Genomic DNA, 22,709 nt, shown 5'->3' with positions numbered 1-22,709 from the left:
CATTCGTGACAGGTATCAGCTGAACCTGTTCGCCAGGATGTGCTTGGACCGCCAGTATCTGGCAATCAACAAGATCTCCATCCAGCTCGACGTCGACCTGATCTTACGATGCATGTCGGACGAAGACCTGCCCTATGACCTGCGAGCCTCCTTCTGCCGGCTGATGCTGCACATGCACGTGGACCGCGACCCACAGGAGCAAGTCACGCCGGTCAAATACGCACGGCTTTGGTCCGAGATCCCGTCGGAAATCTGCATTAACGAGTGAGAGACGGGGCGTGGGCAACCTTCTTTGTCATGAAATGTTCAACGTAAACTCTCCCTGTGTCTAGTTTTCTTCTTAAAATCTGTGCTTATCCTCTTAATCTGAAGCTACGACAATGATGGGACGACAAAAGATAAAATTAAGGAGCGATTCTCGCAGACTATGGAGTTTGTTGAAAACTACCTCAGGGACGTGGTGTGTCAGCACTTTCCATTCGCAGACAAGGAAAAGAACAAGCTCACGTCCGAGGTCAGTCTGGTCCATAACGCGCCTCATAAAAGTGTTGTCAAAGTTTGAAGTTTTAATGTGAAAGAAAATACAAAAAAAGTTCAATGTATTCTGCGTGATGGGCCAACACCAGGCAGCGCATAGTTGGGAATTGCAAAGAAAACGATGCATAGTTTTCTATTTTATATCTTAACTCTGATGTGTTTCATGATGCTTTTTGTTCACTAATGTTTCAAACAAGCCTTCTGCAGCCTTCAGAGAAGAGTTGGATTTACTTTGTAGCTAAAATACACCCGGGTGGACTCTGTTAATTAGATAACTTGTGAAAGCAATTTGTTGCATCATTTAAGGACATGAAAGTAAAGGGGGCTAAATACATATTTATGTGAAACCTTTTGGAGTTGTAATTGTAAAACAAAATCTAAAAAAAACCTGCATCCCTTTTTTCTTCTTCACGCTTATGCACTAATTTGTGTTTGTTTGTCACATGAAATCTTAAAATATTTTGACGTTGTAGTTTTCAAACTTCTTATTTCAGGTGGTGAACCTGGCCAGGAATCTGATTTATTTCGGCTTCTACAACTTCAGTGACCTCCTCAGACTAACCAAGATCCTGCTGGCTATTCTGGATTGTGTCCACGTGAACACCATTTTCCCATTCACCAAGCTGGACAAAGCCGACGTAAGCAGAGGTATGACAGGCCGGAGCGGCGGGTTGGGGGCGTTGATGTGGTGGTTATGAAGCTGAGTTGTGTTTGTGTAAATATATTCTCTCAGGGAGTAATGTGATGAGGTCCATTCACGGCGTAGGAGAACTGATGTCCCAAGTAGTCCTGAGAGGAGGCGGGTTCCTCCCCATAGATCCAAACACCGGCTCGGACGGAGACACGGTGAAGACCCAGATTGAACCAGAGAAACAGGACATTCTGGTCATGGACACTAAACTCAAGATCATAGAGATCCTGCAGGTGAAATAAATGCATATCCTTGGAAATGAAAGTTGCAAGGACAGTATTTCTGTATTTTATTTTATTTTCTTTCCTGCAGTTTATCCTGAATGTCCGCCTGGACTACAGGATCTCCTGTCTTCTGTCGATCTTTAAGCGGGAGTTTGATGAGAGTAACTCCCAGAGCGAGTTATCCATAAGCGGAGCAGTAGAAGGGCCAAACAACATGCCAGGTCAGCTTCATCCTTAGATGCTTTGCACAACAAGGTTGAGTCCTCTAAAAATTCATGCTTAGTGTCTTCCTAAAACTCCAGGTGCTTTGGATTTTGAGCACATAGAAGAGCAAGCGGAGGCGATCTTTGGTGGAAGGTGAAGTCAGACCCTACCCATTTATCAAAGAGTTAAATGAGATGTTTTCTGATTGTGGCGTGCGTTGTGTGTGTGCACAGTGAGGAAAACACGCCTCTGGACTTGGACGATCACGGCGGTCGAACCTTCTTAAGGGTCTTGCTGCACCTAACCATGCACGAGTATCCTCCGCTGGTGTCAAGGGCCCTGCACCTGCTCTTCAGGCATTTCAGCCAGAGGCAGGAGGTCCTGCAGGCGTTCAAACAGGTAACCCTGCTGCAAAAACAAGCTTCTTAATACTCAATATCAGATTAAAAAAGCAACAGTTAACCAAAGTGCTTCACAATAAAATAAACAATATCTCAGAACATCAAGGAAAACCTGTCTGACTAGCTTTATGGGCCACTAGTGCAAAAAACAATTCTTTCAGAACGTGGAAGGAGGTGCTCTGGTTAGAGGGGACAAATATTCAACCTTTTCGCTTACATGCAAAACATTCTATGTGACAGAACAATGCACATAACCTGGAGTACACCATCCCCACTGTAAAGCATAATGGTGGCGGCATTATAATGTGGGAATGCTTTTCTTCTGCATGGGCAGGGATATCTGAGAGATTTGGTAAGGAAAATGGAGGAAAATATAGGAAAGTCCTGGAATCAATCCGGTTGGAGGTTGCAGATGACTTGAGACTGAGGTGGGGGTTCACCTTGCTGCAGGACAACAACCCTAAATATAAAGCGAGAGCTACAATCAAACCGTTTAGATCAAAGCGTTTTATCCTAGATCAAAACTTCGAAGTTGATGTTCGTAGACGGTGTCAGTCCATTCTGACTCATCTTCAGCTATGCTATGGAGGAGCAGGCGGACACATTTCAGTCTTTAAATTTCAAAAGCTGGTGAAGCGGTGGACCTCCAAGCACTGAGACATACCTCAACAGAGTAAAGCTAAAGGTGGCTCTACAGATTATTGACTCGGGGGATGAAAACAAATCCCCGCCACTGTTCGGATTTCAATGTGTAAAGGAAAAAAAAAGCCTTTATTAATTTCCACTTCACAATCATGCGCCACTTTGTTAGTCAATCACATAAAATCCCTCCGAAAGAAATTCAGATTTGTGTTTGTAACATGTCAAAATCTGAAAAATAAGCTCATCAACTATTGTCACAATTTTAAAAGATTCAAATATCAATAAAAGGGACCCAAATGCAAGCTTGCATGCGCTTTTGTGCCACAAATACACCACAAATCCGCCCTTAGATAATTTGTTTCCTGGCAAAATAGAGTATTTATCCCAGGAGAAAAGCTTTTGGTTTATGTTTCCGGTGCACGTCGATACGAACACTTCCACAGTAATTTTTTGGTAGATTCTGCATAATTATTTCCCTCCTCTAGATTCTGCAATGATCCCCCTAACTTTGACAACAGGTGCAGTTGCTGGTCACGAGCCAGGATGTGGACAACTATAAGCAGATAAAGGAAGACCTGGACAAGCTGCGCTCCATAGTTGAGAAATCGGAGCTGTGGGTGTACAAGAGGCAGGGACCCGATGAAGGCTTGGATGGAGGAGACGGGCTGCCAGCGGAGCGGGATCTTCAAAAGGTTCTCTTCGTTTTACGTCGTGCAAAGTGAGGATAAAGGCAGCCGCTGTAAAGTCGGGATCCCTGACACTTTATGCTGTGATCTGCAGGAGGACTCAGCAGCCACGGACAAACCCAGGAAGCCAGAAAGCTCTAGCAGCAAAAACTACCGGGTGATAAAGGAGGTAACAACAGTTATTACAAAACTGAAAAATTAAGGTTGTTTTCCAGATGTGTAACATTGTTTTTTTACTCCTTCATCGTGACTCCCTCGCAGGTCTTGTTGCGTCTCAGCAGGTTGTGTATCCAAGAAGGCGTGTCGGGTAGAAAGAGCCGAAAACAACAGCAGAGGCTGCTGAGAAACATGGGGGCTCATTCTGTGGTTCTTGAGCTGCTGCAGATACCGTATGAAAAGGTAGAAAGGCTTTTAAATGACATAGTTTCCTTTTATATGTGTGAATAAATCTCACTTAACCTTTTTAACTATCCTCTTTTGTCTCCCAGGGGGAAGATGTACGCATGCAGGACAACATGAAACTAGCCCACCAGTTTCTGCAGAACTTCTGTGCAGGAAACCAGCAGAACCAGGCCCTGCTCCATAAACACATCAATCTTTTCCTCACTCCAGGGGTCAGCCGTCCTGCCTCTCCTCCCGTCTCGTTCTGCCTCGCCCCTACCGCCGCGTTGCAGACGGTCTCTGATAATGACACTCGCTGCTTCTCTATGTTTCCTCTCATTCAGATCCTGGAGGCTGTCACCATGCAGCACATTTTCAGGAACAACTTCCAGCTCTGCAGCGAGATCAACGAGCGCGTGGTCCAGCACTTCGTCCACTGCATCGAAACGCACGGCCGCAACGTGCAGTACCTCAAGTTCCTGCAGACGATCGTCAAGGCGGAGAGCAAGTTCATCAAAAAGTGTCAGGACGTCGTCATGGCAGAGGTCGTGACTCTCTCTGACTACATTCAACTTATAAAAATACTAATGTCACTTGTAATTTTCCCACCTATTATCCTGCTACAAACTATTTATGTATTTATTTCAAATTTTAATGCGATAGACCAACACAACGTCGTGACTGATTGCATTTACAAGTCATCCAGTTGGTAAATAGCTGGTTCTGTTTGCACTTCCTTGCAAACCATGTATAGGAGAAAGCAAGTATGTGGAAGAAGGGGCTCTGGTGAGATCAACATTGAGCTCTTTGGCTCACACGCAAAGCATTATGGGTGACAGAAAACCCAACACTGCACGACACCCTAAACAAACCATGCCCAGAGGTAAAACATGGTGGTGGCAACCCCATGCTATGGGAATGCTTTTCTCCTGCACGGATGGAGCTGAAGGGCTGACGGAGCCACATGCAGGACCATGGAGAGAGAAAGACTTGAGACTGGGACTGGAGTTTGTCTTCCAGCAAGACAACGGTCCTAAACATGCAGTCAGAGCTTTATATGGCTTTAGATCAAAGGATGTTTATTTCTAAGAATGGTCCAGTCAAAGTACAGACTTAAAAGACCCTATGACTGGTATTGTCTACCCATGACTGAGCTTGAGCTTTTTTGCAAGGCTGAATGGATCATTTATCCTTTTTTATTACTAAAAAGGTTTCTGAATGGTAGAGACGCACCCTGAAAGACTTGCATCTATAATTGCAGCAAAAGGGTGCATAGTTGTTGATTTTTTGTTGTTGTTTATTTAGCACTATGCACTAATCTGTGTTGGCCTGTCACATAGAATCCACTTTGTACAGGCGGGGCTATTATTGCAAAGCTTTGGACATGACAGGTTTTCTGTGGCTTGATAATATCCATTTCTCCCTACAGCTGGTGAATGCCGGGGAAGACGTTCTGGTCTTCTACAACGATCGAGCCTCTTTCCAGACTCTGGTCCAGATGATGCGGTCGGAGCGGGATCGGATGGACGAGAACAGCCCGCTGAGGTACCACATCCACCTGGTGGAGCTGTTGGCCGTCTGCACCGAGGGCAAGAATGTCTACACAGAGATCAAGTGCAACTCCCTGTTACCGCTGGACGACATAGTGCGGGTCGTAACCCACGAAGACTGCATCCCTGAGGTGACGGGGCATGCAAGTTGTTTTTTTTTTGGATGTATTTAGAAGCATGTTCACCCACTAATTTTTTTATTTTTTTTGTGCTATACTCTAGATCAAGATTGCATACATCAACTTTCTGAACCACTGCTATGTGGACACTGAGGTGGAAATGAAGGAGATCTACACCTCCAACCACATGTGGAAACTCTTTGATAACTTTCTGGTTGACATTTGCAGAGTAAGGGCCGCCGTACCTTCTTTATGTAGAAAATGAGAAACGCATTACGTGTCGTTTAAACATTTAAACGGTTGTTCAGGTGTGCAACAACACAAGCGACCGTAAGCACGCCGATGCCGTCCTGGAGCGCTACGTGACGGAGACGGTTATGAGCATCGTAACCACTTTCTTCAGCTCTCCTTTCTCCGACCAGAGCACCACCCTGCAGGTAAATCGCCTTTCATGTTACAGAGGGGATATTTGGAGAGAGAGAAAAAGTCTTTAAGAGAATCAATTCAAGTTGGTTAAGGTACGTTGCGATTATATCCCGAACTTTAGGTTTCATTTTGTTAGCCAGCCCTTCTGAGTCATAGACCAGTATGTCATATATGGATCAGAAGAAGGCTAACCAAATATGTGTTTTAGTTTTAACTTTGACTTTAATCACAAAAAAACACGTAATTCTCAAAAGGAGTTTATTAGGGATTATTAGTCAAATGATGTGGCTACATCCTGGTTTGCAAGTGTACATCTAATTTATTTTCTAAAATGCAATATACTCAAAACGTAAAAGAAAATGTTAAATAATCACTAATGACCAAAATAACCGCGATAAGGATTTTCCCCAAGCAACCCCAGATTAGAGAATGAAATAAAACATCATCCCCTAACGTAAAATGTATGATTCATACTCTGTACCACTAAGGTGGGAAACCAAAGCCTTCAGCTCCTACGTATTTCTTTAATAATGTCTGCACATGCCTACCAGAATATTTATAAGTAACACGGTTCATATATTTTGCTAAACGTGTAACACCAGGCATGGTTAATGACTAGTAGAGTGTCTTTAAAACCTAGTCATACCTCATGAGCTGTTTCACATTATTCACTTTACAAACAAACAAACTTCATAGTATTGCTCTAGGAGTTGACCTGGTGGCGGCAGCATCATGCTGTGGGAATCCTGTCACCACCCTGTTTTCATTGTGTTTGGTGTAGTGCTGGTTTTCCTCTACACGTTGCCTGTAGGCCACAAATGATAACAATGGCATCATCTAGCCCAGAGAAACTTAATCAATTTGATGACACCCTAATAAATTATCTTTTGTCCATTATATGGTTTGTGGCAAGCTGCAAGCAGTTCTTACTTTCAGCCGTACCGTTCTCCCTGCCACTCTTTTAAAAAAAGGTAATATTATTTTAAACACACAAATTAACAGCACCTGTGCTGCTTAAAACGCGCTCTGGAAGAAGCAGGTCTCACTGGTGACCTTTAAAAACGCAAAACCATTGCAAATGCCAGAGTTTATGGAGCCTGGTGTGGATGTTCGTGACACACTTGTATGTTTAGCTACACAGCTGTCCATTATGGTACTCAGAACTGGGCTGGCTTGTTAAAAATAGCACTTTAACTACAAGCTCTAAGAACTGCTAATCTGCCCTGAGGGCCTGGACAGTGGCACAATATAAAATGTCAAAAGATGCACCACCCCTGGACGAGAAGGGAGTGGAGTGGTTCACTGCAACCAACCATAATTAACTGATGAGGTTTGTGTTGTATTGTTATGCAGGCTATACACATTGACATTTTTAGAAAATGTTTATAGTTTGTGTTCCCAACTGTTTTCTTTCCCCTAACCACTTAACTTGCCTTGACCTGTGGTAGCTTCCCACTGCTTTAGGGTCTTTCTAAGGTGGGAAATGTTGCTAAAAAGAAACTAGAACAGTTTGAGAGCCTTTTCTGCATTAATTGTTGATGTTTTTATAGCCATCTCATGTTTAGGTATTAAGGCCTTTCAGTCTGTGTGATGATTCCTGTGTGCACAGGTTGAACATTTTGCAGTGACTTTACTTATGGATTATGATTAGGACTTACTTAAGTCCTAATCATAAAAGCCTTCTGTGAGACAAAGTGCTACATCATATGATCTAGCTGTTGGCATTATCTGTTTTTTCAGACATACGCGCTTATAATGATAGAAAGAGCGTTTGGGTCTCTATTTCATCCAGCTTGGTTATTTAACATGTATAGTCGTTTATTTATTTATTCATTTATTTTTTTTTATTTTGTTGCTTCATGACTTGTTGTCCTCTGCTGCAGGATAAACGGCTGAGGAAAAATTTGCAGGTATAGTTGTAATTTTCTTTAGCAGGGAAATGGAGAAAGGTACCAAACCTCTTTTTTTTTTTTTGTGGAATGTAAAATAAATTACCTTGTTATTAACTGATTTTGTCAAGTAAGTGCAGCATAGCTTTATGTTCACTGGGTGAAACCTGGGGAAGCGTCCACTGTGGGATTCATGTGTGTCCAAGAAATGACCGGCATGCTGGTCTAACCACAATTTCTGTCACTCTTGCTCACTGACTTTGAAGAGGGGTGTTGGACATTCAAAAACTGTGGGTGCAGATTGTTGGTGCAATGCAGCAGTGGTTCCCAAACGTGGAGACGGAGCACAACAAATGAGAATGATTAAAAAAAAAAAAAAAACTCATTTGTTACAAGCAATAAAAATAGTAGAGATGCACCGATCAGAGAGTTAGTGGATGATTTCCAGTCAGCGATTTTTGAAAGATCCCCCATTTCTTTACTTTTTTCTCCTCTCCTTTAATCCTTCCTTCCTTTCTCCTCTCCTTTTTTCTCTCGTTCCTTACTTCCTTCTCTCCTTTTGTCTTTTCTCCTCCTATTTCCTCCCTCCTTTGTGTCTTTTGTTTCTTTGCTTTATTCTTTGTGTCATTCTATCCTTCCTGTCCTTCCTTTATTCCTTCCCACCTTCCTTCCTTCTCTTATTATTTGGTTATTTCAGGCTTCATCTTAAATCCTGCCCTCTGCAAAAAAGATATCTGGCATGAATTCACAGTCACTTAAATTTTATTCAATTATAAATACTTTAAGTCCTAAGGGGAATTTAATTCCTTTTTTGAACTTTTCTATTTTACTTTTTAAAATTGCTCCTTAAGGACTGAGAACTATGATTCTAATAATTGTTGAAAATTTACATGGGAAATGTTTTGAACCCTGTCAGTCGTGACTTTCACTCCGAGGAGCATTGTTGTCAGTTTCACCCGGTAGTGCTGATGTACGGTCTGTTCACTGATCAGAGAAAGATGAAATCTTTAGTTTCCAAACGGTCGAATGCAAATCAGCTTAGCCGTTTGTGCTCTGATTATTCCAGAAAGTGAAATGTTTGTGAACCACTGTGACAGAGGAAAGCTGGGAGACTTTTAAGTTGTTGGGGACCTTTTTCTTTCTCTGAAGAGAGGACAAACATATTTTAAAGCGGAAGGAAAACACTAATCCTGAGCTTTTTGTTTTTTACCCGTGTCTTCCTCTCAGACCAGGCAACCCGTCTTTGTGCAGCTGCTGCAGGCAGTTTTCAGGGTCTATCATTGCTACTGGTTGGGTTCAGGCCAGAAGGGCTCTGTTGAAACCTGTATTAAAGTGCTCTCTGATGTTGGTGAGTTTACATCTCTGCTTCAATGCCCACATGGAAATCTTGTCATACATAATCGTCACAAAATGCATTTTTCTCTATACCGTCCAGCCAAAAGCAGAGCGATAGCCATCCCAGTGGACCTGGACAACCAGGTGAACAACCTGTTTGTGAGATCCAACAACATCGTGCAGCGGACCGCCATCAGCTGGAGGCTCTCTGTTCGCAACTCTCAGCTCTCAACTCGCAGAGAATCGGTGGTGACCGTGTCAAGGGACTACAGGAATATTATCGAGAGGCTGCAGGTAAAGGTTGGGCATGATTGAATTGAATAGATACCAGTTCGTCTACGTAAACATTAAGGAGATGCTTTTGTCTGTAATGTAGGACATTGTGTCAGCTCTTGAGGACCGTCTGCGTCCACTGGTCCAAGCTGAGCTGTCCGTCCTGGTGGATGTGCTGCATCGGCCTGAGCTGCTCTTCCCTGAGAACACCGACTCACGCAAGAAGTGTGAGAGCGGAGGGTTTATATGCAAGTAAGCATTCCAATTGTTCGTCATTTACAACTTTGTTTGTAATCTGACAGAGACTTGATAAAATATGTGTGTGTGTGTGTGTGTGTGTGTGTGTGTGTGTTTGTGTGTGTGCATGCGCAGGCTGATCAAACACACTAAACAACTGCTCGAGGAAAATGAAGAGAAACTGTGTATCAAAGTTCTGCAAACGCTTCGAGAGATGATGACGAAGGACCGCGGTTATGGAGAGAAGGTAACGTGCTGTTCTCTGGAGTAAAATGATTTGTAACCATCAGCCCAATCATTGACCATGTACTTTTGGTTGTGTATACTCCGCACTTATCAGCCATTCCGAATTATGACCACAACGTTTTAAATAAACAAGAATATCGGGGGGGGGAAATTCATTATTTTTTGTTTCTCATTTCAGAAAGTAAAACTTATATTTTATGTAGACTCATTACACATTTTTTGAGCATTGTGATGATTATGGACTACTGATGATGGAAACCCAAAATCCACTTTCTCACAAAATAAGATTATTGTAAAAAAATTCAAATTTAGAAGATTAGGGTATGACACCATAATCAACTTATCTTATGCAATAATTAAATTTTGTAAAAGAGCTCTTAGGTTGGATTTTATAAAACGTACGAATGCCAATGTCTTTCCACTTCCAATTTCACGTTGAAAAAAATCTAATATAAACGACCTTTGATCCACATTTAAGATATTTTTTCTAGCTTTCTTGCCCCCAGTGACAAAGTTGACTGTCAGTAATACAACAGGGTTTTACCACCGCTTTAAAACAGACAAAAAGACAATCCATCCAACACCTCAACGTCAAGAGTCAACTATTTTTAAGTGATAAGCTCCCCCTCGGCTAGAGTGATGAACTAAAATCAGCCGGATACTCAGATGTGGCATACCGGCCATGCTGAAGCACGCTCTGGGAGTCCTCAGATGTTTACTGCTATGATTTCCAGTAGTTATACTCTGTTTATGTTCATTGATTTTTGGTTGGCAACATCCAGACTGGCAATTTGACAAGAAAACTAATTTCATAGCAGATGCCTGTAAAAAACATGTAGTGGCATTAACTTTTAGATCATAAACAAGATAATATCATCGTACCGGTCGCTTTGTCACATGCTAATTAATTCTTACCGATCTTTAAAGGGCATAACCATAATAACCATCACTGTTTATATCTGCTTTCAGCAGTGTTGATAACTCTTCTGTTGGAAGGCAACATTCCTTAACTGGCCCTCTGGTGCGCCCTAAACAGTGTTAAAAGGATTTTTATTCACCTGGGGATTCAGTTTACAAATAAAAGGAACACATCTGTAGGGCTTTTGGTGATCTCTTTAAACTTAGATTCTTCAGGCACATTCATCTTGATTCCAGGTACTTTGGTAAACAATGGAAAGTAATCCCCTAATTGCAGGGATAATACATCAGTAATATACAGTTTAATCTGTTTTCTGATTAAAGGTGCAGCTGCAGCAAGTGGGCATGTTCAGACATGCCCAAGATTCAAAATGATGCCCAAGATTCAAAGATGAATGAGTGTCGTGACAGAAAATTACCTTTACTGTATCTGCTTACATTATCTAAGACGTCGCTAACATGATCAGTCCTTAACTTTGCAAGCTAGTTACCTGCAAACCTACAAAACGCGAAAGTTTTATTATTTGGAGTTACTGATACACTGATAAACTGCCCATGAGTTGCGCTGACTCACATTCAAAAAGGAGCGCCCAAGGAGAGGAAGAAGGAAGGGACATGATGTTGAATGAGACATTAAAATTATTTTTTTTCTTTACCAGGTAATAATGTTAAAAAATGTATTTCAAAGTATGTTGATATTAGAAGACAATATTAGTTTTCGACTAATTCCTTTTTTTTTAAAGAATTTAAGTTTTGTTTTAGATTTTACCCTAATAATAAATTGTGTTTTGCTTCATATCAAAGTTTATGTTTATTTTTGTGGCTCAAGGTTTCTTAAAGCTGCAGACATAAATGAAAGAGCACAGTTCTTCCTGCAGGACTTTGCACAGAAGCAGCCAAACGAGGCCGTAAACTGTGCCACTCAGTTGCGTAAAGTCTTCATATGACCTAGAATTTAAATATGCATGTTTAGGATCATGAATGACGAGCGAGCTGCATCACACGTCTCATAAACGGCTAACATTCTGAAAGGGAGGGAGTTCTTCCTGGTAATATCCACTTAGGAAAACCCCAAACGTCTTTGCACCTTTGCAGCAATCCTTGACTCCCGTAACAAGCACGCCACGCTGTGTGATTGACCTCTGCCTAGACTTCCTCCTTCCGTCATGTGTGATCTAATCCCTTAAACCTTCTGTTCTCTTTCAGCTCAGGGCCTTTGATGATGAGATGGAAATGCCTAAGGTTGTCTCTCTTTTTCTTTAACTCACACCCCTCTCTGTGTCTGTTCAACAGTTGTTCTGTCGCTGCACGGTAGCAGCTGCTGTTGCTGTGGTGCTGTTCTTGTTGTTAGTGGGGGTACTCTGGGCACAGATGGTAGCAAATATATGGGGCAGAGCAGTTCTGCTGTTGACACCTGCTGCAGCCTTTACCAAAAACAAAAAAAGAACCTGCATGCAGACCAACTGAGGTGGTGGTAGGCGTGTGCTGTGGCTAACGTGCGTGCTCCTCAGCAAGTATGTTTTTTTTTTTTTTTTTTATGGGTGAAGCTCTTTCTCGCTGGGCCAGGTGGCAGAGCTGCATTAGTGTCTGTTCGCCGTCTTCACACTGGAGGTTGTCATGTCTGAACTCTTGCTTAGCTGTTTCTCATATCATGAAAAGGTATTTTGTGACACTCGATACATAGGTTTCAAAGGTAAGTCATGAAAAACGACCTGGAGGGTTCAAAGAAACAAGTGGCATAAAAGCAACTTTGACTTTTTCTATTATCTGCTCATTCACATTGCTTTCCACCTCAACTTGCTTCAGAAATGTTCCTCCATGCGCTGTTTTTTATGTAGACTCAATTTGAAAAGTTATAGGGCGGCATCTTCTATAGACACCCTGGTTTAAGTTGTCTGAAATGGCTTTTGATGTATTTTCTGTACAAATTACTATCTGGTCTGCCTCATTTCTCCTCCGTTTTCCTACCTGCAGCACTGAAGGAGCTTTTGGTCCTTCAGTACGCTCTGACGAGGCAGACCAAATGCCAAGTAATCCCAGCACTTCATCCTTCTCTTTAGGCAATAGAGAAAAACCTAGTGGCTCATTGACTAACAAGAATAATGAACTATTATCAAAGCTCTCGATTACCCTTCTCAACCTCCCCATCACTTCCTCTTAAATGTATTGCAGATTTAAATAATTTAAATGACAAATGCACAGTATTTTATTTAGATTATAACAACAAAGCCAACAATGGTGGATATATAACTTATTTTAGCTGAAAAATGTCAGACATGTTGACATATGTACACAGCTCAAACTAAAATACTTAATTTAACTATTTAAAGCACATCCAGTGAATTGCAAGTGTGTTCATACTTACTGAACCTTTTAGCATTTTGTCTCGTTGCCACTATTGGGATGTTATGTTAGAGCCACGAGGCTCAAAGACTGCAACAAATTAGTGGCGACGACTAAATGTGGCACCATTTACAAAAAGTCACTTAAATTTAAATGAGCCAAAAAAGGTGTTTGAATCAGTTTACCACAGAAAAATGTGACTGTGTGAACAGTGCAAAACCAGCTGTAACCAAAACCAAGACCACAGTAAGGACAAACTCCCCGCTGAGCAGAGGAACCACCTCAGTAAACCAACCAGGAGCAGGTTTTAAAGGGTCAAAGCACCATCATCCAGCCTGTCCTGAAAAATGGTGAAGTTATCACAAATGATTGACCAACTTAAAGTATTGCATGACTGTGAAGTGAAAGGATAAGGAAAGCATTAATCAGAGAATCAGCAAAGTGCTCCGTGGTAACTCTGGAGGAACTTCAGAGATCCACAGCTCAAGTGGGCAAATGTATCGACAGGACAACTATTAGTCCTTTGCTTTACTAATATGGCATTTATGGAAAAGTTGCAAAAAGGACGTCTTAAAGGAAGGAAGTCTGTTAAAAGAATGAGAAGCATCAGTTGCAAGTTTGCCAGAAGTGTATTTATAGTGGGGACAGCTGACTTGTCGAAGGCTGGCAGTGGCAGTTTTGGTGAAGGTGTATGGAGTTGAATACAGGTCGTGCTGAAGGTTTGTCTTCCAATAGGACCACAACCCTTAAACGCACCGCCAGAACTACAGTGAAGGAGTTTACATCAAAGCTTAATCATGTTGTTAGAATGACCTAGTCAAAGTCCAGACTTGAATCCAATCTTGCAGGATTCCAAAATCTTTGCTCTCAGACACCCATTCACCCTGGACTGAATGCAAAAGCACTCCACACTTTTCAGAATTTTATTCATAGGAAATTTGGAAAATTGTGGTCTTCCTACCACTTTTGTGTCTACATGAAGTCCTACTTAAATGCAAAAACGTGGCAAGATCTGAGGGTGTAGCAGGTTGGCATTTTGCATTTGCTCATCATCGTGTAACCTGATGCCTGTTGCTGCAAGAGGCAACAGCAAAGAAATGAAAACCATGATAGCCACATCCCTATTTCATCTCGTTCAAAAAGGCAGGTCTACCAACATCTCATCTTTGTGCATGGCGTTTCCTCCCTGTCCCTTTAAGGCAGCCAGCAGGGGGCACTGTGACTGTGTGCGCGTCTTATCTACAGCTAAATGTTAGGGACTGTTGCAGTCATTGAGGCTGTGTCCTAGTTTCTCTTTCCTGCAAGCTGCACGATTCCTGGGCGCCTGCCAACTCTGGGCTGAGGTTACATAAGAACCAGGCTTTTTTTCTTTCCTGGAACTCAGCCCCACCGCTGATGCGCGACCTTCAACAGTAATTGCCAATAAAAGTGTGGAGGAGCTGTTTACCCACTTGTTGTATGTGTGCGAGTGTGTGCACACCTGTGTGTGTGTGTGTGTGTGTATAAAGACCGATTTGGGTGCGGGATAGAGAAGCATTTAAAGGAGTCTTCCCTGTGAAGTGTTGCATCTGTTTGTCCTAACATGAAAACTCAGTATGGCGTAAGACAGCACATCTCTCAATGAGCTGAACTCCCTCCATTCTTGCCTCTTTTTGCCCTTTTGCCCCTAATAAATTCCTCTGACACGGTTTCAGTACCTGAAATACTACCCCGCTTCCATTCACACCCTTTCTCAAGCTGTTTCAACAACACCTACTTCGTGTAAGCCTAATTAAGTTGGCTGTGAATGTTTTGGTTCTTGTGCTATGACAATACATGCTTCGCTTTTGTCTCTCCTGCTGATCTGTTAGGCGAGCTGATTCATATGGCATTTGATTCTTTGTAAATTGGAGTCCATGCGTACTTTTTTCTCTTGGAGTTCAAAACTATTTGTGCAGCTTGAAGTTGTTCATCAATCTTCCCATCAAGTCTGACCGGCTCCTGTACCGGAAGGGCACATTCCCACGGCATGATGCTGCCATCGCTGTGCTTTTGCAGTGGGGATGTTGTGTTCAGGAGGATGCCCCCCCCCCCCCTACGTGACTTGTAATTTCTTTTGGCTTTCCCTTCAACAGTTATTTGTTTTTATAGCCACTCCTTTATAGTCACTCCACTATAAAGGTCAGATTTGAGGAGGGCAGGACTTTCATAGATCCTGCAACCTGAGCTGTGGATCCCTGCAGCTGCTTCAGAATTCAGTGCTCTCCCCGCCTGGCCTGTCAGTTTAAGTGAGCGGCCATTTTTTCAGCAGGGTTGCAGCTGTGTCACTCTCTCTCCATTCTTGGTTGATGGAGCAGTGTTCGCTGAGGTGTTCAAACCTCGGGACATTGTTCTATTAAGCCTAACCCTGCTTTAAACCTCTCCACAAATTTAGCCCCCGACCTGAATGCTGAGTTCCCTAGTCTGCATGATGTGGCGTGCTCCTGAACGTTCTGTAACAAAACTCTGAGGCCTTCATAGAAATAGCTGGGATTAAATTACTAAATGCTGCACTCTGCTTACTGGTCACTGGTAACTTTAGAGCAAAACTAGAGAGTCAGAGACAAACATGGAGAAGCAGCATTGACATTTTATGCTTCAATAATCTGGAACAAACTCCCAGAAAACTTCTCTATCGTGCTACGTTGTCTTGTGTTTCCATTAAACCCGTTGTCTGGTGGTATATGAAGCTGGAGAGTCTTACCTTTCCAACGACGTATTGGTCGTCCTTGTAGCACAATTCCCGACAAAGTAAGATCGGTGCGTAACCGCATAACTACCAGTGCCGTGCGCTAACACGCATCGAGCTAAATGTTCACAATTAACTACACAGCACTCTTCTGGTTGTAACAGGAAGTTGTGAATGCTTTTTTTCCCCCCTTTATGATCAAAAACTTACTACGAGACAAAATATTTTCTACCAACTTTACATTACATGGCTGCTATTTCTTTTTAAATGTTTGACTTGTTTTATGCTTGTAAATGCTGTTTTGTAGAACAAATTTAAACAATAATCACATCTTCTCGCGGAACAAAGTAACTGCAGGCTAGTTCAGGTGGGGATGATTCAAGGCTGCTTGACTACTGTTTTGGGGTTGATTCAACTGGTTATATTTGTTTTCAATGTTGCTGTTTACATAATTTTTTCGTTGATAAGTTTTTATTTATTGCAATTATTGATGTTGGGGACAAAATAATACAATTCAGCTAATTGTGTCTTCCTCTTATTGATTTTATGGTGTGCACAATGGTATTTTTTTCCCATTAATTTTTTATTGAGAAGGATGAGAAACATTACAATCTGTTTTGACACACAAAATTAGTCCTTTTCTTGATTTTACATAAAAAAAATACAACATGGTGCCGTTAACTGGGAGCTGCAGGTACCTTTTACATATTCAGTAAGAAAAACAGATATCTAGCCATCTTATTTTCCAATTTCAGAAGGTCAATACAGTGCCTCGATATAGTTAGGATCCGAGAATTATACAAAATCACTTCAAAAGAAGGATACAAACCTGATCCTTTTCCCCCCAAATATTATAAAAGTTTTCTGTCTGGGTTCTTAAAGAAAATGTCAACAAAACAATGCTAAACCAATCTCCTAATGTTGGGGGGGTGAATTTACCCATTTTCTTGTTATCTATGTTTTTACTGCCAGCTAGTAGAGCCTGGAGCAGCTTTATATCCCCCTCCTCTTTCCAGAATCGCAATCAGACAAAAATATATGCTTACAAAATCATAATTTATACAATGGCATATTTTAATGATACATGGTGAAATGTTGTGAGCTAAGGCTATGCCATATGCATAAGCAGTCCTATAGTAAAATAGGAGGTGAAAAACACATTTGAAATTGCTCCTAAATCCCTTAGCGGTGAACAGGTTTTAAGACAACTCACTGGATTTTATTTATAGGTATCAGGATAATAGAGAGTTAAATACTGTACATTTATATGTCATATATCTACCATGTTCCTTGCACGTTGTGTTTTTCTGTTATATAACCCCCCCCCCCTCCCCAAATAAAATGCGTTGAATTTATGGTTGTAAGATGAGAAAATGTAACAGAGGGTGTTAACAGTTAGGAAGGCTCTGTACAAAAGTATTGCATGGAGACAAATCACGTAGCCCTCCACTCCACAACCCGACTTAATGTCAGGGAGGTGATTAAACTTGCTGCTCTCTGAGTTACATAAGAGCCAGCTCCGGACACACAGAGGGCTGCCTCTTCCTCTCAGGATGCCCTCCTCACACGGCTTCATCACTCTGGGTTTTAGTCAAAACAGTAACAATTTCAATTGTTGACGTTTGGCTTTAATTAATCTATTTTGTTCATCCACCCGGTATATTTACCCTCATGCACGTTCACAGCTGGGCTGCAGCCTCTCTGGTCAGGAGCAAAAATAATTTTGCTGCTCCGGTTAGACAAACTGGGTCAGGTGAAATGAAAGTGAGAGACCACACTATTTTTGTTTTTTTTTATTATTTAGGCTCTGTTTCTGCGCACATAAAAGAAGCGGCAGAGTTGTAAACCCCGGATCTCTGTGACGCTCACCTCTGCTTTGAACATGATTCAGTCGAATGCTGCGGAGATGTGTTTATTTTCGCACTTTCGTAAGAAACAAAGTAGAGGGATCGCTTCGTGTGAATGTGCGCACGCACGCATTTGTTTCCTCTAGAGTGGAACTGAGAGGTGTGAGACTGCTCGGGGGTTTGCCGTGGGGAGATTCCAGCTCAGTAACATAGCTGCAGCGGATGTGGGAGCTGCGAGGGGTTGCTCTGCGGTGGCTGTGGTCAGGCCGGGGGTTGACTGGCTGCATGCATCTGCCCTGATCAACATGCTGCTCTGGGGTTTGATGTGGTCCCAGTGAGATACTGTCCACAGATAGGTAGGAAATGAAGGTCCTTTGCTGGTATCAGTGCTAATAGTTACACCCCTCACCCCCCACCCCCCAACCTGCTGCTGAACTATGCCCGACTTCTGGTGGTGCTGAAAACCTGCCCATTTTGCCGCGGATGAGAAAAGAGCTAAATGTTTTGTTCATTCATCAAATTTTGAATATTTTGCTTCAAAAAGGACCCCATCTGCCATCAATTTCCCCCTACAACTGTTTTGATATCAGACAGGCATTTATTTATTTATTTAATTTCCCTTTGAGATTTTTATTTAATTTAACTGAATTTGGCTTCTTGTGAGAATTTCCGCCTCAACCTGCTCCACAGCGCCTTGGCCCTGCCTCCTCCTCCTCCTTTCATCCCTCATGCAGCGCTGAGCAGCAGGTCAAACTCCTCCGACCCGCAGCATCAGACAGACCAGTGCCAACGGTGTTTGTGCAATCCCTGTCCACAATACGCAACATTATGTTGGTGCTGAAAACATTATGTGGCTACTTGCCTGAAAATCCTACAATTTGCAAAGATATAATGCTGTACTTTTATTATATTGTTTATTTTAACAAATGCAATAGCTTAGTGTTTTCAATTCTGAGTCAGAAATCTTTAAAGCCAATTTTCTTGACAATGGCCCTGTAGCTGATTAAATGGCAAATGCCAGTGCTTAGAGTTATCACCCTCTTCCTTCAGTTGAAAATATCTAGTTGCTTTAGGACGAATAAGGCAAGTTTATTTATATAGCACTTTTCAGTAACTATACAATTCAAAGTGATAACAAAGGAATAAGCCATGTAAATCCTTGACTAGACTTCTTTCATACATTAACAAACATACAGAAAGACTTAATTGCTTTCTATTAATAATAATAAATAAGCTGGGTATTTTTTTTATCTATTTTTTGTGTTGGCACCAGCCTCCAAAAATGTCTGTGTACGTGTCTGCCCCACTGTGTCTTCAGAGCATTAAAGCTCCAGTCATGTTGGACTGGTACCCTTAGAGGATTTAATACCAAACTAACAAAAAGGCCTGGAGCTCAGTGGTCAGTTTTCAGCTTTTATTGTGCCACCTTTATTGAATTTGCACAACGAAAGCTGAAAAATGGATCTGTGGGCTCCAGCCCTTTGTGTAATGGAAACTTTAATGTCCCTCAGCTGTGCAGCGCCTGATTTAGATACTGGAAGATGCCCACAGAGTCTTGATTTTCAGGGTTTAATCAGAATCTGTGTTTTTCTTTTTTTTTAAAAACGTATGACAAAAAAATAGGGTTAGTTAGTGGCAAGAAAATGGAGCTATACAGCATTTTTCCATCAGTTTTGAATTTAAGCTGAAACCAGATATTTAGATATTAAAAAAGAAGCAAGGATTACCCAAATGTTTCCATTCTCTAAATGCCAAAATGATAAAACAGATTTTTGTTACTTTCTTCAAATTTGGAGGTTAAGGTGCACTAAGATTACTGTGGTTTAAAGTATTTGGTAATGCCCAAGTCATGCCTTTGAAAGCCACCAATGGATTAATTTGCAAATTCTGACACCTCAAAAAACCTGCTACCTCATGTGACATCATGGAAGAATAAAGAAATTATCCAAGATATCAGGAGGACGATTGTTGCCCTCCACAGGTCTCGTTCCAGTTTGCTGATGCCTGAAGGTGCCAGGTTCATTTGTTTAAACAAATATATACAAGTATAAATACCATGTCTAGCCTTCATACGGTTGGATTTAGCCTATAGAAATATGGAGATATTATTTTTGGTCCATATGGCCCAGCCCTACTAAGCCCTGATGTCAGTCCCATGGGAGACCTGACCCAGTTACACCAGTTCTGTTTGGAGGAATGGGCCAATATTCCAGCACACTGTTACCCAAAATGTTTGATCCAGAACATACAGTTATAAAGGGCAATTTTAACAAATATGAATGAAATGTAAGTAAACTTAAGAATTCAAAGAAAGTTTAAGAAATAAACTCACCACATTTTTTGACATTTAGCAAATAGAAAATTTTTGGCTATCGAAACTGGCCTAAAACAGGGAATGTGTTGTCTGCTTTAGGGTAGGGTTGACTGTTAGAGAAAAAGAATATCTCATTCTGACTGCAAAACTAACATAATGAGTCAAATGAACAAAAGTCACTGAAAGTAGTGCAGTAGTGTTTGGATTTAGATGACATAGACTAAAATTTACATTTTCACTCATTCTCTGTCTGCTTCACCCCCCCCCCCCCCCCCCCCCCCCCCCCACCAACACAGACAAGCCAACAAAAATCCTCTGCCTTGTAACTGCTCCCTATTTTTAAATAAGCGACACGTCACATTGTAGCAGCACTAAAAGCAGTTCTGGTTACATAAACTCTAACAGAGGATTATTTTCATACGTGGAAACCCCTGTTGATTCTAAGGATTTCTGAGTTTGTGGTTTTAACATATCAAAGTTTGAATAGGTTTGGTGCTTATCAGTGCTTTTGCTACTCAGTGTTGTCCTATATTGAAATCGCTCTGTTAACAGGATTGTGATGGCAATGCTGACACTGAACTCTTTAATGGTCCTTAGACTTTTTGGAGGATAATATCAATTAATATAACCAAATACCTTTTTTTTTTAGGGCATTAATTAATTAATTAATTTTAAATATTGAATCAACTACCAGCTGCATGTTGTTTACTAGCGAGCTGCCATCTTCATCACCCGTCGACATCTTAACTGTGGCTTTCACTTTAGCTTTTTTTGTCTACTTTTGCTTTCTTTTTGTTTGCAATTCCGAGTGTAGTGAAATTATCAGTGCCAAAACTCACTGGCAGAAATCCTGAATCCTACAAAACATGGCCCTGACACCGCCTTGTCAAAGTATGCACATTGTGCGTCTGTGACTCTCTTGCTCTCCCTTTTTTTTTTCTTGTCTTTCATCAGTGATAATCCTGTGTTTTGGTGACAGATGGTCACTGTAAGCAGCTCTGTGTCATTGGTTTAGTGGCCTGGTTTCTTTTGCAGTGATTATGTAAGTCTAACCCTATCACCCGGTGCCTCTGCCCTCACCTCCTCTCCAGCCCCTTCTAATGCGGCTTTTTACATAACCATGTATGAGAAGCGGCATCTTTTTACAAGTTTTATAATCCTTTAGTGGGTTTTCGCTGGATATACAGGCGTATGCATATGCTAGTATCATATTTAATCTAAGTTTCCGTTCTTCAGCTGTACCAGCGAGGAAAGGGAAAATATCACTTGTCTATATTTTATGCTTTTGAAATGTGATTTTTGTGCATGCTCCCTGGAACCTGGCTCATACTGAAAACTTCTCACCTTTCAGATTACTCATGTATGATCTTAGCTGACTGTTGCTGTGCGAATTCAGTTTCTGCTCAGGTGTTGCTTTGTTCTTGAGTTGCAAAAAAAGGTGAATTTGGCATTTTGGTAAATGGAATGATTTACTCTTCTATCTTTAACAAAGACTCTTAAAAACACTATTTTGTTTACTTCAAGACATGTAATTTATCCTTATCACAAAAATACCCTTTTTTTTCAAGCTTATTTGATAGGGACTGAACAAAAACAAAAACTTTACCATTTGAAGTGTAACCAACCTATGTTCATTGGTCATCTAGCTCATTTGCAAACCAGTTCCCTAAATTATGTAACCTTAAAAACAGTCAGCTGGTCTCTTGAATTAGCTAAATTTAGTGCCCTGCTTGTTGTTTGTCAGTATAATCAACATTAAAGGTAAACACAGGATAATGTTTCATTGTTTGTTTGATTGTGGTTAACACTGAAACTGTGAAGATATGCTTTAGCAGTCTTGCCAAACTAAGTTAATTATTTCAGTTGTGATTTAGAAATGTTGATTTTGCATTTGATTGAGTGTGCCAAGATCCACAGTGTCCTTTAATTTAAATTCTTCATTCTAGATGAGATGAATTAGCTAATATAATAAAAGTTTGCTAAAATGTCATAAGCTAAATTAGCTAAAACAAGCTAAACAAAATAAACTGATATGGACCAAGATGATACGATCATTTAAATTCCTTGAAGCTAAAATAAGATTAGCTTAACTGGCTTTTATTTTTTATTTCATTTTATTTTCAAAAACTAGCATAAAGTATAAGCTAAATTGGCTAATATACTGTCAGCTGAGGTAAATGAACTAAGATAAAAAAAAATTGGGTTAAAATGATTTGGGTTAAAAAATTTGGGTATTGTGCTTTATTGACATTGGCACATTCATGTTGACTGAGCCTTGAGGTGATATTGACCAACTAATCCCACATACCCTTACTTACTGTCATGGGTTTAAAATTAATTCTCACACTTTGCTGCCAAATGATAAATCAGGTGACTAATGAAAATGAAAGTATCTTAAATTCTGAGGCTTAGACCAGTATTAATAGGTTTTCTTGCCAATGTTAATAGTTTAAACGGATTCCTGTAGAAGTGTGTGTGTGTGTGTGTGTGTGGGGGGGGGGGAGAGAGAGACTCGTGTGCCTTGAATGTGAAAGCAGTGAGGAAAGCAGAAAGCGTGTGAACTTCTTGTGCTGTTAGGGAAAATACTTTACGTGACAGCACAAAAAAAGAAAAGAAATCAAGAACGTGGAGGTCTAAGCACTTTTTATTCCTGGTTAGCATTTGGGTGAGGAGTCTGTATGTTCTTTGCATGCTTTCATTAGCATTCTTCTAAGAACTCAAAAGCATACATGTGCGGTT

General features: G+C 41.1%; 1 protein-coding gene across 4 annotated transcripts in view; it reads left to right on the top strand.

Moving 5' to 3' along the window:
* The window catches only part of LOC105937030 (inositol 1,4,5-trisphosphate receptor type 1), a 121,072-nt gene that overhangs the window by 50,077 nt on the left and 48,286 nt on the right, over positions 1-22,709 (top strand). The window contains exons 20-40 of one of the 4 annotated variants that reach the window (XM_036151570.1): positions 13-264; positions 373-514; positions 1,032-1,185; positions 1,271-1,461; positions 1,541-1,673; positions 1,755-1,809; positions 1,890-2,055; positions 3,218-3,391; positions 3,480-3,554; positions 3,647-3,784; positions 3,874-3,999; positions 4,111-4,311; positions 5,196-5,447; positions 5,539-5,664; positions 5,744-5,872; positions 7,745-7,771; positions 8,978-9,098; positions 9,186-9,379; positions 9,462-9,610; positions 9,731-9,842; positions 11,966-12,001. In XM_036151570.1, the coding sequence (XP_036007463.1) occupies positions 13-264; positions 373-514; positions 1,032-1,185; positions 1,271-1,461; positions 1,541-1,673; positions 1,755-1,809; positions 1,890-2,055; positions 3,218-3,391; positions 3,480-3,554; positions 3,647-3,784; positions 3,874-3,999; positions 4,111-4,311; positions 5,196-5,447; positions 5,539-5,664; positions 5,744-5,872; positions 7,745-7,771; positions 8,978-9,098; positions 9,186-9,379; positions 9,462-9,610; positions 9,731-9,842; positions 11,966-12,001 (2,953 nt within the window). The remainder of the gene's footprint in view (positions 1-12; positions 265-372; positions 515-1,031; positions 1,186-1,270; positions 1,462-1,540; positions 1,674-1,754; positions 1,810-1,889; positions 2,056-3,217; positions 3,392-3,479; positions 3,555-3,646; positions 3,785-3,873; positions 4,000-4,110; positions 4,312-5,195; positions 5,448-5,538; positions 5,665-5,743; positions 5,873-7,744; positions 7,772-8,977; positions 9,099-9,185; positions 9,380-9,461; positions 9,611-9,730; positions 9,843-11,965; positions 12,002-22,709) is intronic. The other 3 variants (XM_036151572.1, XM_036151571.1, XM_036151573.1) reach the window with 3 other exon arrangements.

Source organism: Fundulus heteroclitus, chromosome 20 (assembly GCF_011125445.2).
Source record: "Fundulus heteroclitus isolate FHET01 chromosome 20, MU-UCD_Fhet_4.1, whole genome shotgun sequence".
Lineage (NCBI taxonomy): Eukaryota > Metazoa > Chordata > Actinopteri > Cyprinodontiformes > Fundulidae > Fundulus > Fundulus heteroclitus.
The sequence above is the reverse complement of the archived record's forward strand: the minus strand, read 5'-3'. Positions and strand labels throughout refer to the sequence as shown.